The 16,268-nt window shown below is 38.8% G+C and overlaps 1 protein-coding gene across 5 annotated transcripts in view; it reads left to right on the plus strand.

Annotated features, from left to right (window-relative positions):
- The window catches only part of LOC111139070 (transmembrane protein 62), a 53,005-nt gene that overhangs the window by 10,282 nt on the left and 26,455 nt on the right, over positions 1–16,268 (plus strand). For 2 of the 5 annotated variants that reach the window (XM_022491211.1, XM_022491216.1), the window contains exons 1-4: positions 7,161–7,340; positions 7,596–7,707; positions 9,025–9,162; positions 11,989–12,034. In XM_022491211.1, coding sequence (XP_022346919.1) covers positions 7,161–7,340; positions 7,596–7,707; positions 9,025–9,162; positions 11,989–12,034 — 476 coding nt within the window. Of the gene's footprint in view, positions 1–6,796; positions 6,811–7,160; positions 7,341–7,595; positions 7,708–9,024; positions 9,163–11,988; positions 12,035–16,268 lie in introns of those variants that run through there. The other 3 variants (XM_022491223.1, XM_022491242.1, XM_022491232.1) reach the window with 3 other exon arrangements.

The following is a 16,268-nucleotide window of genomic DNA, read 5'->3' on the forward strand; positions in this document are numbered from 1 at the left end:
GCTTTGGTGAACAGATTAAATAAACATGAACAAATTTATTGGTCCAGGATCTGAGTATATTCTGGAAAGAGGAACCAAGCTGGACCCATGATAGTTTGAGCACCTGTCAACACAGCCTACCAACCATCTGTATATTCTATTCAGGCATCTTATTCCTTTAAAATTGTTTTTAAAATAAATAATAATAGGGGCGCCTGGGTGGCTCAGTGGGTTAAAGCCTCTGCCTTCGGCTCAGGTCATGATCTCAGGATCCTGGGATCGAGCCCCGCATCGGGCTCTCTGCTCAGCAGAGAGTCTGCTTCCTCCTATCTCTCTCTGCCTGCTTCTCTGCCTACTTGTGATCTCTGTCAAATAAATAAATAACATCTTTAAAAAAAATAATAAATAATATTACTAACAATAAATATATATGTATGTATGTATATGTATGTGTATATATATGTGTGTGTGTGTGTATATATATATATATATATATATATATATAAAAGACCAGAGCAGAAATCCAGTGAAATCAATGCAATAAAAACCAAAAGCGGGGCACCTGGGTGGCTCAGTGGGTTAAAGCCTCTGCTTTCGGCTCAGGTCATGATCTTAGGGTCCTGGGATCGAGCCCCGCATTGGACTCTCTGCTCAGCAGTGAGCCTGTTTCCCCCTCTCCCCCTCTGCCAGCCTCTCTGCCTGCTTGTGATCTATGTCTGTCAAATAAATAAATAAAATCTAAAAAAACAAAAACAAAAACAAAACAAAACAAAAACCCAAAAGCTTGTCCTTAACAGGAGTGAACAAAATATGGCCCCAACTCCACCTGCTGTCTATTTTTTTTTTAATTTTAAAAGATTTTATTTATTTATTTGTCAGAGAGAGAGAGAGGGGGAGAACACAAGCAGGCAGAGCAGCAGGCAGAGAGAGAAGCAGACTCCCTGCTGAGCAAGGAGCCCGACATGGGACTCAATCCCAGGACCCTGGGATCATGACCTGAGCTGAAGGCAGCAGCTTAACCAACTGAGTCATCCAGGCATTCCCCTGCTGTCTATTTTAATATAGTCTTCAAGTTAAGAATAGTTTTAACATTTTTCACATGGTTGAAAAAAGGTCAAAAGAAGAATATTTTATAATACACTTAAAATGCATAAACTTCAAATTTCAGTGTCCATAAATAAAGCTTTATTGGAATGCTGCCACCTTATTCGTTTGTATATTGACTATGGCTGCTTTTGCACAGTGGTAGATGTGAATAGTCACAATAGAAACACCTGGCTCACCAAGCCTAAAACACTTACTATCTGGTCTTTTATAGGAAAATTTTGCAACCAAAGCAAAATAAAAGTTCTTTTTTCTCTTTACGTTGTCATTGTTGAAAACTCAGAAAATATGGATATGCAAATAGGAGAAAATATAAATAACCTATGATCTCATAATTTCAGAATCCCAAAATAACCACTGTTGACAGTTTGGTGTATATGCTTCCAGGTTTTTTTCTGTGTGTGTGTATGTATGTGTGTGTGTGTGTGTGTGTGTGTGTGTGTGTGTGTATAAAATACCCATTAACATGTTATCAGTGTATTTTCATACTATTAATGTTTTTTCAAAATTATTTTAAGATTACTGCATGGTATTGGCTTATATGGCTGTGTCGTTTTTATCTCTAGGACTCTTACTGTAGAACATTCACTGTAGTTTGTTTTCAGTTTTCTCCTATTATAAGCTTGCTTTAATAAACATACTTATTGGCAATTCCCTATAAACATCCATATACTTCCTTGATAACTTATTTTAAGTATAAATGCCAGGTTGAATAGAGTGCACATTTAAATATTTTTCATATTTTTAATGGAAAAATAAGTATGCATTTATTGCATTTTTATTAAATGTTTCTTATAAGAATTTATGGTAAATATTTTATAATACTATAGGTTACATGTAACATATGTACATGTTAAAGAATAACAATAAAATGAGGACCAGTGTATCCACCATCAATTTAAGAAATAAAGGCTAACTTTTAAATATTAAAAAAATAATAACAGGGGGCACCTGGGTGGCTCAGCCAGTGGAGCAAAGTGTGTGGCTTTTGTTCTTGGGGTTATGGGTTCAAGTCCCCATGTTGGGTATAGAGATTACTTAAAAATAAAATCATAAGTGTGTCATGGGTGGCTCAATCAGTTAAAACAGCCAACCCTTGATTCTGGCTCAGGTCATGATTCCAGCTCCTGAGATTGAGACTTGCTCAGTAGGAAGTCTGCTTGAGGATTCTTTCTCACCCTCTGCCCTTCCCCGTACCCCCTCCCCCACTTGTGCTCTCTCTCTCTCAAATAAATAAATTTTAAAAAAATGAAATCTTAAGTAATAATAATAATGTGACCAACATACTTCTCTGGGAGTTTTTAATTTTAATTTCTGAGTTTGGTGCTTTTTCTAACTTTTGATGAGGGCATTAGTTCTCTGCATTTTTTTTTAAAAAGCTTTTGGATTTATGCTTCATTGCAGGGATGGCAAATTAGCATTTGTATCTCAGGAATGTGAAAGCCTACAACCTTATGACTGTTTTCCCATCTATCATATACATTTAAACACATGTAAAGAATGGATTTGATGTCATCCAAACTTGCCATGATTGCCCCATCCCAAAGTGGCTGTGTGGTCCATGTTTCTTTTACTCAACCATAAAATGACATATAAATGGTAATTGTGTTTTTAAAAAAGATTCTAAATAGTCTCTACACTCAACAGGGGGTCAAACTTACAACCCCAAGATCAAGATTCTCATGCTCTACTGACTGAGCCAGCTAGGTGCCCCTAAATGGTGATCATTTTCATAGTAACCTAAGATGGGGCGCCTGAGTGGCTCAGTCAGTTGGGCCGCTGCCTTCAGCTCAGGTCATGATCCTGGAGTCTTGGGATTGAGCCCACCGTCAGGCTCCCTGCTCAGTGGAGAATTGCTTCTCCCTCTGCCTGCTGCTCCCCCTGCTTCTGCTTTCTCACTCTCACTCTTTCTCAAATAAATAAATAAAAATTTTTTTAAAATAGTAACCTAAGGGGCACCTGGATCACTCAGTGGGTTAAGCCTCTGCCTTCGGCTCAAGTCATGATCTCCGGGTCCTGGGATCAAGCCCCACATCGGGCTTTCTGCTTGGCGGGGAGCCTGCTACCCCCTCTCTCTCTGCCTGCTTCTCTGCCTACTTGTGATCTCTCTCGTCAAGTAAATAAATAAAATCTTTAAAAAAATAGTAACCTAAGATCAAGCTTCCCACATTTATTTTTTAATTTAGTATTTTACATATCTATTTAAAGATTTTTTTTTATTTATCTGAGAGAGAAAGAGAGAGTAGAGAGCACATGCTGGGGGAGGGGCAGAGGGAGGAGAAGCAGGCTCCCGGCTAAGCAGGGAGCCCAACCACAGCTGTACAGTGGCATTAAATGCATTCACATTCTTGTGCAACCATCACCACCATCCAGCTATAGAACTTTCTCATTTTGTGACACTGAAAATTTGTATTTATTAAACCTTAACTTCTCATTGCCCTTGGCAGCCACCATTCTACTTTCTGTCTATGTGAATTTAAATACTCTCAGTACCTCATATAGGTGGAATCATATAGTATTTGTACTTTTACAACCGGCTTATTTTACTGGCATAATGTTCTAAAGGTTCATCATATTATGACATGTGTGAGAATTTCCTTGATCTGTGATTTCTTACTTTTGCTCATGTTTCAGGTTCCTTATACAGAGCCTGAACTACTTAGATGAAATTCTCCTCAAATTTGTTTTCCTAAGGGGTGAATGGAGTGTTCCCAAAAAGCTGAAAAACTGTCTGGTACCCACTGATGTTCATAGTAACAGCATCCACAAGAGCCAAATAGTGGAAATAATCTGCATGTCCTTTCACAGATGAATGAATAAAGAAAATGTGGTATATTTATACGATGCAATATTATTTGGCCCTAAAACAGAAGGAAATTCTGACCCATACTATAACATAGGTGAAAACATTTATTAGGGAGTGGGGAGGGGAGGATGAGGCTTCAGTATTTAATGGGTATAGTATTTTAGTTTAGTTCAGGAGATGGATGGTGATGATGGTTGCACAACAATGTGAATGTACTTAATGGCACTAAATTATATACTTAAAGATGGGTAAGATGGTATATTTTATATATCACAATTTTGAAATTTAAAAATCCTTACATACACAAAAAACTACTTTGATTACATTACTTTAGCTCTACACAGAAATAACATCACAGAACAATTATTACATACCGTATTTTTGGAATTTTAAAAAAGGTTTATTTATTTGAGAGAGAGAAAGAGAGAGTCCATGCGAGATGGGGAAGGGACAGAAGGGGAGGTAGAGAGAAAATCTAAAGCAAACTCTGCACTGAGTCTGGAGCCTGATGAGGGCTTCAGTCTCACAATCTGAATATCATGACCTGAGCCGAAATGAAGAGTTGGATGCTTAACTGACTGAGCCACCCATGCGCCCTGCATTATTGGATTTTTAAACAAACTTAGTATAAGAAATAGTAATCTGAGGATAATTTCTACATGTTTGTGAGAGTCACATTTTTCAGTTTAAGACTATTGATGACAATGTCCATTGTTTGTGAAATGCCCAAGTGATACATTCTTCCTTGACTTTAGTTCTAGGATATTTTGCTTTGATGGTGCATTGCTGCTTGCTCTCTTTATGAGATAACAAGAAATCTCCTTTCTCCTTTGGCTGTTAGGAACTGAGAATCACCTTGTATGATGATTTGTGGTGTATTAGCTGTATTCCCTAAAGAATCATTAACTGTCATTAAACAATTCCTGTTTCGACTTGCTATGAACACCGTGAGTGAAGCAGCTTGGTTACAGTTCAGTGCCTGCAATCCAGACTCCTGGCCATTGTGACTTTAAACCATTATTTCTCAGTCCAAAATGTCTTAATAGCATGTCTATTCCTATCATCTATCATGCAGATTCTTATTGTCTTCCATTTCTGGAAAATTATTCTCATATTTTTAAAGTTGTTCTAAGGCCTCTCCAAATGCCTGTCATACATGCCATATTGCCTATGTTTTAAATCATCATCTCAAACATATCTTCCAAATTTGGTTTAAAGATATCCATACAGATATTTTTCTAGTGCAATATTAGACAAAACCAAAAACTTTATTCATATGGACAATGCTCTCCACACATATATGATAGCCTTAGTATTTTTTTGTCACTTGGGTTCCAAATTTTGGCACTAGCTTTTAACTATCTTTTTTTCTTCCCTCAAATATCCAATCAGCTGTCAAATTCTGTAGTTTTGGTCTTCACAATTGTTTTACATCTGATCTTTCCTTTGTAATCTCAGTGTCACGCTCTCCCATCTTTCTTCTTCAGGACTTTGCAGTTACCCACTGCCTGCAGTCTCAGTCTGTTTGGGCTGCTAAGATAAAATATTGCAGACTGGGTAGGTTGTAAATAACAATATATTTCCCATAGTTCTGGAGGGTGGAATTCTAAGATCAGGGTGCTAGAATGGTTGGATTCTGCTGAAGCCCTCTTACAGGTTGCAGATTGCTGATTTCTCACTGTGTCCCCACATGGTGGAAGGGGTGAGGGATCTCTCTACGGTCTCTTTTATAAGGGCACTAATTCTGTTCATAAGTGAAGAGCCCATCTGTAAATTCCATCACATTGAGTATTAGGATTTCAACATACACCTTTTGTGGGGACACATTCAGACCATAGCACTGGATTATTCCAATATTCTTCCAAACAGAGTCTCTGCTATACCTCTCCTCTGTCCAGTTGGTTCCCTGTGCTGTTGCCAGATCTGTCTTCACTCTTGACATTTATACAGGCCTTCCAAAATGTGGCTCAAACTAAAGGTCTGGTTCAATTACTACTATTCCTCTAAGTATACTCTAGGCCCATACAAACCAAAGTACTCACTGTTTCCTCAACAGGTCTTACATTCTCATCTTAATGCTTTGATTCATGTTAGGTCCTGGTGGAAAACGCTTCTCCCCACCCCATCCCCAATCTCTGACACTCAGAAATAACTATCCATGTTCTATATGACACCTCCTTAAACTTTTCCTGATCCTATAGATGGGATCTGTTCTGGTTAAACCTCTTCTGGCCTTTTATATCTTGTTGTCTCTTGTGCCAAATGGCATATTGGTCTTACATTAAACTTACTTGTATATTTCTCTTTCCTACCTAAGCTTCTAAATAATGAATCATGGTTCTTTAGCTACTTGGATTTCGTTATATTTTCTACTGAGATCAATGTCTTGCTTTCCAAAGGTACACAAAAAGTATTTAATGAATTAAAATAGGCATAACTTCAATATTGGCAACATATCCCAAGAAAATAACTCAAATAGGTGTTTAAAAGGGTGCTATTTGTATAAAAATGTTTTTCTTTCAAAACAGCATGTTTATTCAGAATGTTTATTCAGAACATTCTGAACATAAGTAATCCAAAAGTTCAAAAATAACAGAATGGTTAGAGATAAATTAAGGGCAGGACCCGAATCTAATTCTTCTCCTGTGACTGCCCATAGGGAGTATTTAGTTTGTTAAATGGCAACGGGATATTACATAGCCAAGTGCGTAAGAAATCAGGTTTAGAAAAAAATACCTTTACAAAACATACGTACTACATCTATTGAAAACCTATGGAAACACGTTGTTAATAATAAGAAGGGCCGAGAGAGAGTCAGCTGTCACATCTGTACAGTAATTTAAATGGCGTCCTTATACATACTGTGATTCTCACAAGCCTGTGAAGTACGCACGCGAGGCTTCATTAGATCCGTTTTATGGGTAAGGAAACTGACCCACCGGGGTCAGGAATGATTGACTAAGGCGGAGCCAGGACTTTAGCCTCCGCCTCCCGGACCAGGGTTCTTTCCCCACCACTCCTCGGCAACCTTGATTGGCGCTGGGGGTCTCGGTTTCCTTTACTTCACCCGCATTCCGTTTGCCAACCCAGCCCAGAGACTTGGGCGGCTGGCTGGTAGCAGGTGCCTGGCGAGGTGCAGGTGCGGCGGCGGCGGCCGAGCTGCGCTTTAGGCCCCCGCGACCATAGAGTCCGGAAGTGCAGCTAGAGCAGCTCCCGGGGGTGCAGCACCGGCTGAGCCCGGGACGGCAAGGGCAGCGCCCGGGCGGGCGGAATGGCTGCAGTGCTGGCCATTAGGGTGGTTGCGGGGCTGGCGGTAGCCGCGCTGGCGGCTGTCCTCTTGGAGCACTATGGGTTGGCAGGTCAGCCCTCACCGCTGCCCCAGCCCCGCGCCTCCAGGAGCCCGCACCCCGCGCCGGGCCCCGGAGCCGGCAACATCTTCTGGGGTCTGCAGGTGACGCAGCGGGAGCAGGGCAGGGGTGGGTGGAGAGCCGTCACCACGCGGTGAGACGCGGGCACTTTCCACCAGGGTGCGACCTCCGCGGCCCCAAACTCCCGGCTGGGGGCTCTGTTCTTCCCTGGAGGGGGGTTCGTTCTTGCGGGATATCCTTGCCATTTCCTTCCGCCTAGAGAGAGCTGCATGGTCGCCTGCTGTCCGTGCTGCCTCTTCCTGACTCAGATATCTCTGTTTAATACCTGCTTTCGGCAGATATCCGACATTCACCTGAGCAGGTTTCGTGATCCAGGCAGAGCTGTAGACTTAGAGAAGTTCTGTTCAGAAACTATTGGCATCATTCAACCAGCTCTCGTCCTGGCAACAGGTAGGGAGGGTTGCCGTGCTGTCGCGTTGTTCTATGGTCCGGATGGTAGAATGCTAGCCAGGGCTAAAGCTTTTCACCTGGGGAATGTTGGGAACACTATAGCCCCAGCCCCAGGTGAGTCCTCCTGTAGGGGAGATGGGACATTGTAATTTCCTTTGCCTATGCATAATTAAGTCAAGATCCAAGACCAATCAATGACTTGCCATAGCAAGGTTTTGTCAAAGCAGTAGAAGCAAGGCTCATGATTCTTCTTAGTATACCGTCTGCTGTATTTGTATTCGTTCGTTATTATAGTTCTGGATTTCTGAGAATTAGGGAAAGCCCTTTAACCACAAATCAAAAGTTTCCTCCCTTCCTTCTCTCTCTCCCCTCCTTCCTTCTCTCTCTCTTTCTTTTGAGGTTGGGGGAGGGGCAGAGGGAGAGAGAGAATCTCAAGCAGGCTCCAGGCCCAGGGCAGAGCTCACCAGGGATCCATCTCAGGACCCTGAGATCATGACCTGAGAGGAAATCAAGAGTGGGAGGCTTAACTGACTGAGCCAACCAGATGCCCAAAAGTTATCTTCTTTAAAAAAAAACTAATTTTCCTTTTTTAAAACAGCATTAGTCAATTCTTAAAGTGACTTAGAACATTTTTCTTCATCTTTTGGTACTTCTTTGACTTGGGTTCTCTAGAATCTTTCAACTCCTATTTGCTCTCTAAATGTGTTGGAGGAAAAGCTAAAGGAGCATCTGTCTTGTTATTGGGGGGTTCATATCCTACCCACCTTACTGAAACACCTCTCCTGATAGATTTCTCAGTCCTCATTTTATGGAAAACCTCCATTTCAACTGTCTGTTTTGTTTTCCAGAAATTTTGGTATTTCATTGCCCAACAACACCTCCAGATCACTTCTTGCTGTAGAATAACACTTGGTCAGATTACATATCCTGATTTTGGGTGTGGAAAATATGGTTGTCATAGATATCAGGCATCTGCCCAGAGTGTTGGAATTTCTTATGGTTTTCATTTTTGTCAGAGTTTCATGATGCATTTTGTACTGCTCTCTTTAAAGATAATTTTTTTCAGAACCCATTTCTAATATCACGGGAAGTTAAATAGATACTTGCTAACCTATAAGAAGCAAATAAGGTCCTTTCAAAATACGAAATTCCTATTTTGTGTGGCTTGCTTTGGACATAGATGGACTTATAAGTTGTTATGCTTATACATGTTGAGTACTTTAAGTATCTTTGTTCCTTCGGTGTGCATTTGAGAACATTTTTTAGCCCCCTTGGGTTTATTTTGCATTGTGATTCAAGTCTTATGTAAATCTACAGGAGACCTGACTGATGCCAAAACAAAGGAACACTTGGGATCCAGGCAGCATGAGGTAGAATGGCAAACTTACCAGGGTATTCTGAAGAAGACAAGGGTCATGGAAAAAACCAAGTGGCTTGATGTTAAAGGAAATCATGGTAAGAGTCAACACCCATATATAATTAAAACTAGATTTTTTTCCCTTTAAGAGCCCAGATTCTCCAGTTTGGAATGTAAGATTATAAAATGGGAACTTTGTAACAAGGTTTAGTTATACCAAAGCCCACAACTATGAAATACAACTGTATTATATGATTTTAAAACTTCAGATGTCACTTCTAGCCTTTGAGGGGAAAGTTGGGATGGTCCTTCTTTACATGAAGAAAAGCCTCTAGCAAAACCTGTGTGGAGGGTGTTTAAAAGTATAACCATTTTGGGTGTCTGGCTGGCTCAGTTGGTAGAGCATGCAACCCTTCATCTAGAGTCATGAGTTCAAGCCCTACATTGGGTGTGGAACCTAAAATCAATCAGTCCATACATATATACATTCACACCACATACATATATACATATGTATAAATCAATAGATAAACATTTTGCCCAATAGAAGCCACCACCCATAAGTTTATATACTGTATGATTTATGTAACATTCAAGAAAAGGCAGAACTATGGAGAGCAGATTGTGGTTGCCAAGGATTGGGGGAGGGGTGGATAGGCTGACTACAGAGAGCCATCATGAGAGAATTATGGGGGATGATAGAACTGTTCCATTGTGGTGGGTACATGACTGTGCATTTGTCAAAACCGAAAGAACTGTACATTACAGTGAATGAATTTTACTGTGTATACTTAAAAAAATTAAAATTACAAACAAATCTCTATGTATGAGGAGAGAAATAGATAGATAATCCCTTCACATTTTTTACATTATTATTGTAGTGTTAGGAAGGAAATCTCAGCAAAATATCCTAACAGTAAGCTTGTTTATTTTTATATAGGTTGACCTTCTTATTGGTTGTTAAGTACTTGATCTGCTTCACTTGATTATTAATTGCTGCTGTGTGCCTAATTATGAATATTTTTAAAACTATCATTTTAAACAGATAATTCTGTCTGGTGAAATACATAGTTTTGGTTTGATCAGAAAATGCTCTCTTATAAATAGTTCTTACAAAGCAGCTAGGAATTATTAATTGAAGATGGGGTATCTGGCTTATAGCTTTCTCTGGTATACCCTGTAAGCCTGGTTCCCAACTTACGATGGTTCAGCTTATGATGGCTTGACTTATGATATTTTTTAAGATTTTATTTAAGAGCAAGAGAGCGAGCAAGCAAGAGGGAGAGCAAGTGAGAGAGAGAGAGACAAAGAGAGACTGAGCATGAGCAGAGGAAGTGGCAGTGGGAGAAGCAGACTCCTGCCTGAGCAAGGAGCCCAATGCAAGGCTCAGTCCTGGGACTCTGGAATCACCACCTGAGCCAAAGACAGAAGACTAACCGACTGAGCCACCCACGCACCCCTTGACTTACAGTTTTTCAACTTTACAATGTATGATGGTGATACACATTCAATAGAAACTGTATTTTGAATTTTGAATTTTTATCTTTTCCTGGGCTAGTGATATGCAGTATGATACTCTGGTGATGCTGGACATGACCGCCAGCGTAAAGAGCCATTAACCTTATAACCATTTTGTGCCTGTGCTTTCATTTTGTTTTTCACTCTCAGATCTTCAGCATGAGATATTCAACACTTTATTATAAAACAGACCTTGTGTTAGATGATTTTGCCCAACTATAGACTAATGTAACCATTCTGAGCATTTTTTACGTAGGTGAGGCTAAGCTATGATGATCAGTAGGTTCAGTGTATGAAATGCATTTTCTACTTAAATATTTGCCACTTAAAATGGATTTGTCTGGATGTAACCCCATTGTAAGTTGAAGAAGATCTGAATTTACATTTCCCTTTTTTTCCTGACCCTGGTTAGTGGTACAGGTCAAATTCTTTAGTAATGAAAAGCAAGCCTGTACATAATAAAAAAGTTTTTCAAGCCAAGTTACTGATTTATTTCAAGTAATAAATATCAGACTCTTGGGATTAGATGTTGTGAACAGAGCTCATCCTTTGGAGTTCATGATAATCTAATTTGATTTGTAAAAGGACAGATGCTTACTGTATGTGTTTATGTTTATGTATTGTGTTAAGATAGGAAGAAAGTAGTTTTTATTAAAATTTAACTATAACAGTATTGTTCTCTTACATAGTAAGAGGATTGCATACACAATAATAGCTCTTTTAGCCTAAATTGGACTTAACAGCTTATTCTCTGAAGTTATTAGAAATGTAGTGGATTCTTAGAATTCCAAGCTGGTAAGAAATTTTAGTTACTGCAACCAGACAATCAAGCTCTGTGAAATCCTTATATTTCCAGGTAAGTGTTCTACAACATCCTTTACTTTACCTCTTACCATTATATAATTCCTTTCTTATTGAATCTTTAGGATTTAAGAAGAGATGGCCTTAGGTCCTATTATCAAAGTGATCAGCTGTTTAGAAACACTTAGCATGGATCCATGTATCAGTCATGATTAAAACAGCAGCAACACCATCTAGTCTTAGAACTGCAAATTGATGTATTCTGAATAGTACATAATATGAAAGTATTTCTTATTCTATCGTATACTAGTACCTTATATAAGTTTCCAGATAAAATGAATTCTGTTACCAAGTTTTAAAAACGATCAGGCTAATTTATTGGCAGTCTGCCATTTAAAGTGTTATTGAAAGTATTGTCATTTTTCTTTAGTTGTTAAGATGTTTCTATTTTCCTTTTTAATATAGATGATGTTTGTTCTTTTTTTTTTTTCCATGTGCTTTTCTTCCCCCAAATTTTTATTTAAATTCCATTTAGTTAGCATATAGTATAATACTGGTTTCAGGAGTAGAATTTAGTGATTCATTGTTCTTTTCTTTTTAATTAGATGCATTCAACATTCCAAGTCTGGACAGTGTCGAGAATTATTACAGGTACTGTAGTGAACAGAACACAGACCATGAAGTAGTACAAGAGGGGTGCAGTCAAGTCAGTGAATGAGTGAAAAAATTTTTTGTTTTTAAAGATTTTTTTAAATTTATTTGACAGAGAGAGAGAGATCACAAGTAGGCAGAGAGGCAGGCAGAGAGAAAGGAGGAAGCAGGTTTCCCACTGAGCAGAGAGCCCAATACGGGTCTCGATTTCAGGATCCCGAGATCATGACCTGAGCTGAAGGCAGAGGCTTAACCGACTGAGCCACCTAGGTGCCCTGAGTGAAAACAATTTTTAACAGAAGAACCTCTAGTAACTTAGAATTTTTGTGTGTGTGACATACTCAGTTCCTTTTTTCCCAAGACTTTTTCTTTCCTTTAATTCCTTTTATCTCATATACTTTATGCTTTTTATTGGCTAATGATACTTTAAATATCTCACACAAACTTTTTTCCTGCCATTGATATAGAGCAGAAGTCATTTTTTTATTTTAATTTTTTTACTTGGATATAATTGACATATAACATTATATTCATTTTAGGTATACAATGCAATGATTTGATAGTTGTATGTATTATGGAATGGTAACCATGATAAGTTTAGTTAACACCCATCACCATACATAGTTAAGAAACTTTTTTTTTCTTGTGACTACTTTCAGCAACTTTCAAATATACAACAGAGTGTGTTTGACTGTAGTCACCATGCTGTAGCAGAAGTCACTTAGATTAGAACTTGTTACCAGAGTACTATGGATTTTAGGAATACTGAGTAACTGATTCTCTGAGCCTCTAGAGTGGGAGAGGAGCTCAGTTGGTCACCCTGGTTGCTTTGTCCATTTATCCCAGTATGTCACAGAAATATTAAAATTTTCTTTATATGCCATGAATGTGAAAAAGTCTATGAATATGAAAGGTTCTTTGAGTTAGAAAACCAGCTCTCTAGTTACAATGTGTTTGGTTCTTTTAGTTGTAGTTTCACTTCCAGTTCTGGGGTATTCCACAGCTTTGTCCTACATTGACCATCACTCAAGTAGTGAGAATTTGTTGAGAGCCCATCATTAGCTGGATAGCGTGAGAGATACAAGAGCTAATATTTAAAAATATGGCCTCTACCCTCAAGGAAGTCCAGTTAAGGGAGATAAGAATTGTTTGGGAAACAATTAGAAAAGAACATGAAGGGATGACTGATGAAATGCTACATTATTTGGTACACATGATAATCACTATGAGAAATCGGAAAGGGCAGAAGTTAGTATGGGCTAGACATAGAGGAGACTTTATTTTATTATTAAGATATAACTGACATATAAAATTGTATAAGATTAAGATGTACAACATGTTCCTGTGATGCATTTATATGTTGCGAAATGAGGACGCCATAGAGTTAGCTAATACCTCAATTACCATCACATAATTATAATTTTCTTGTGGTAGGAATAATTAAGATCTAGTCTCTAGGTGACTTTGAAGTTTATAAAATGGTACTTTTGATTATAATTATCATGCTGTGCATTGGATCTCCAGAACTTATATATCTATAAGTTGCAAGTTAGGACTTTATAAAAGAAGCAAAAATTGTGTCCAGCCTTAAGAGAAGGATTGCATTTCGAGAAGTAAGAAATTTTGAGGGGTATATTTTAGGCAAAACCCCAGAGTTTTAAAAGCTAGAATGAGCTTTTAGGGACAGTAAGGAAACTGGTATCACCAGAATAAAGGATCATTTTGAGGCCTGGTATGACATTGGGTAGGTAGCTTAGGGCCAGTTAACAGAGGTCTTAAGTGACAAGTGTAGAAATTTAGATGTGTTGGATAATGGCTCATAATCCAGCATAGATTCCTAAGGAGACAAGTCACATAATGAAATAATACTTTATAAAGGGCAATCACACAACAAAAAAGAAAAAAGATAGGGATAATAAGCAAAAAACAGGGAGATTGGAGTTTTGTAGAATAGAGGAGTCCTGTAATAGTCCAGGCATGATATGGAAGGGCTATTTCTGAAATGTATAGGAGATATACCCCATCTAACAAAGTCCATAGATATGGGGACAGTGTCATCAGCTGGAGGGTGGCAGGTCAAACAGCATTGGTTAACATATAATTAGAGTCACCATAACTTGGAGGACAAAGTTGTCCCTTTTCAATGTGAGAAAGGAAAAGGTCGGAGATGGAAATCTTTCATTTTCTTTTTTTTTAAATTAAAATAAATTTAATTTCTTTTCAGTGTTCCAAAATTCATTGTTTATGCACCTCACCCACTACTCCATGCAATACGTGTCCTCCTTAATACCCACCACCAGGCTCACCCAACCCCCCAACCCCTTCCACTCCAAAACCCTCAATTTGTTTCTCAGAGTCCACAGTCTCTCATGGCTCATCTCCCCCTCTGATTTCCCCTAACTCACTTCTCTCCATCTCCCAATGTCCTCTGTGTTATTCCTTATGCTCCACGAGTAAGTGAAACCATATGATAATTCACTCTCTCTGCTTGACTTATTTCACTCGGCATAATCTCTTCCAATCCCGTCCATGTTGATAGAAAAGTTGGGTATTCATCCTTTCTGATGGAGGCATAATACTCCATTGTATATATAGACCATATCTTCTTTATCCATTTGTCTGTTGAAGGGCATCTTGGTTCTTTCCACAGTTTGACAACTGTGGCCATTGCTGCTATGAACTTTGGGGTATAGATGGCCCTTTTTTTCACTACATCTGTATCTTTGGGGCAAATACCCAGTAGTGCAATTGCAGGGTCTATTTTTAATTTCTTAAGGAACCTCCACACTGTTTTCCAAAGTGGCTGCACCAACTTGCATTCCCACCAACAGTGCAAGAGGGTTCCCCTTTCACCACATCCTCTCCAACGCATGTTGTTTCCTGTCTTGTTGATTTTGGCCATTCTAACTTGTGTAAGGTGGTATCTCAGTGTGGTTTTGATTTGAATCTCCCTGATTGCTAATGATGAACATTTTTTCATGTGTCTGTTAGCCATTTGTATGTCTTCTTTGGAGAAGTGTCTGTTCATATCTTCTGCCCATTTTTTGATGTGATTATCTGTTTCGTGTGTGTTGAGTTTGAGGAGTTCTTTATAGATTTTGGATATCAGCCCTTTGTCTGTAGTGTCATTTGCGAATATCTTCTCCCATTCTGTGGGCTGCCTCTTTGTTTTGTTGACTGTTTCCTTTGCTGTGCAGAAACTTTTTATCTTGATGAAGTCCCAAAAGTTCATTTTCGCTTTTGTTTCCTTTGCCTTTGGGGACATGTCTTGAAGGAAGTATGGTGTAAGAGAATGGTCGAGTTTCATTCCTCTATCCATAGTTGTCCAATTTTCCCAGCACCATTTATTGAAGAGACTGTCTTTTTTCTACTGTATATTTTTTCCTGCTTTGTCAAAGATTATTTGACCATAGAGTTGCGGGTCCATATCTGGGCTCTCTACTCTGTTCCACTGGTCTATGTGTCTGTTTTTGTGCCAATACCATGCTGTCTTGGTGATCACAGCTTTGTAGTAAAGCTTGAAATCAGGCAATGTGATGCCCCCAGTTTTGTTTTTCTTTTTTCAACATTTCCTTAGCAATTCAGGGTCTCTTCTGGTTCCATACAAATTTTAGGATTGTCATAAAATCTATTTATAAAAAACCCACAGTGAATATCATCCTCAATGGGAAAAAGCTGACAGCCTTCCCTTTGAGATCAGGAACATGACAAGGATGTCCACTCTCACCACTGTTGTTCAACATAGTACTAGAAGGCCTAGCAACAGCAATCAGACAACAAAAAGAAATAAAAGGTATTCAAATTGGCAAAGGAGAAGTCAAACTCTTTCTCTTCGCAGATGACATGATACTTTATATGGAAAACCCAAAAGACTCCACCCCCAAACTACTAGAGCAATTCAGTAATGTGGCAGGATACAAAATCAATTGCTTTCTTATACACTAACAAAAAATATAGAAAGGGAAATTAGAGAATCGATTCCATTTACTATAGCACCAGGAACCATAAGATACCTGGGAATAAACCTAACCAAAGAGGTAAAGGATCTATACTTAAGGAACTACAGAACACTCATGAAAGAAATTGAAGGAGACACAAAAAGATTTAAGAGTATTTCATGCTCATGGATCAGAAGAATAAACATTGTTAAAATGTCTATACTGCCTAGAGCAATCTATACTTTCAATGCCATCCCGATCAAAATTCCACTGGCATTTTTCAAAGAGCTGGAACA

This window comes from Enhydra lutris, unplaced genomic scaffold, assembly GCF_002288905.1.
Source record: "Enhydra lutris kenyoni isolate GAN:26980312 unplaced genomic scaffold, ASM228890v2 scaffoldscaffold4, whole genome shotgun sequence".
NCBI classification, from domain to species: Eukaryota; Metazoa; Chordata; class Mammalia; order Carnivora; family Mustelidae; genus Enhydra; species Enhydra lutris.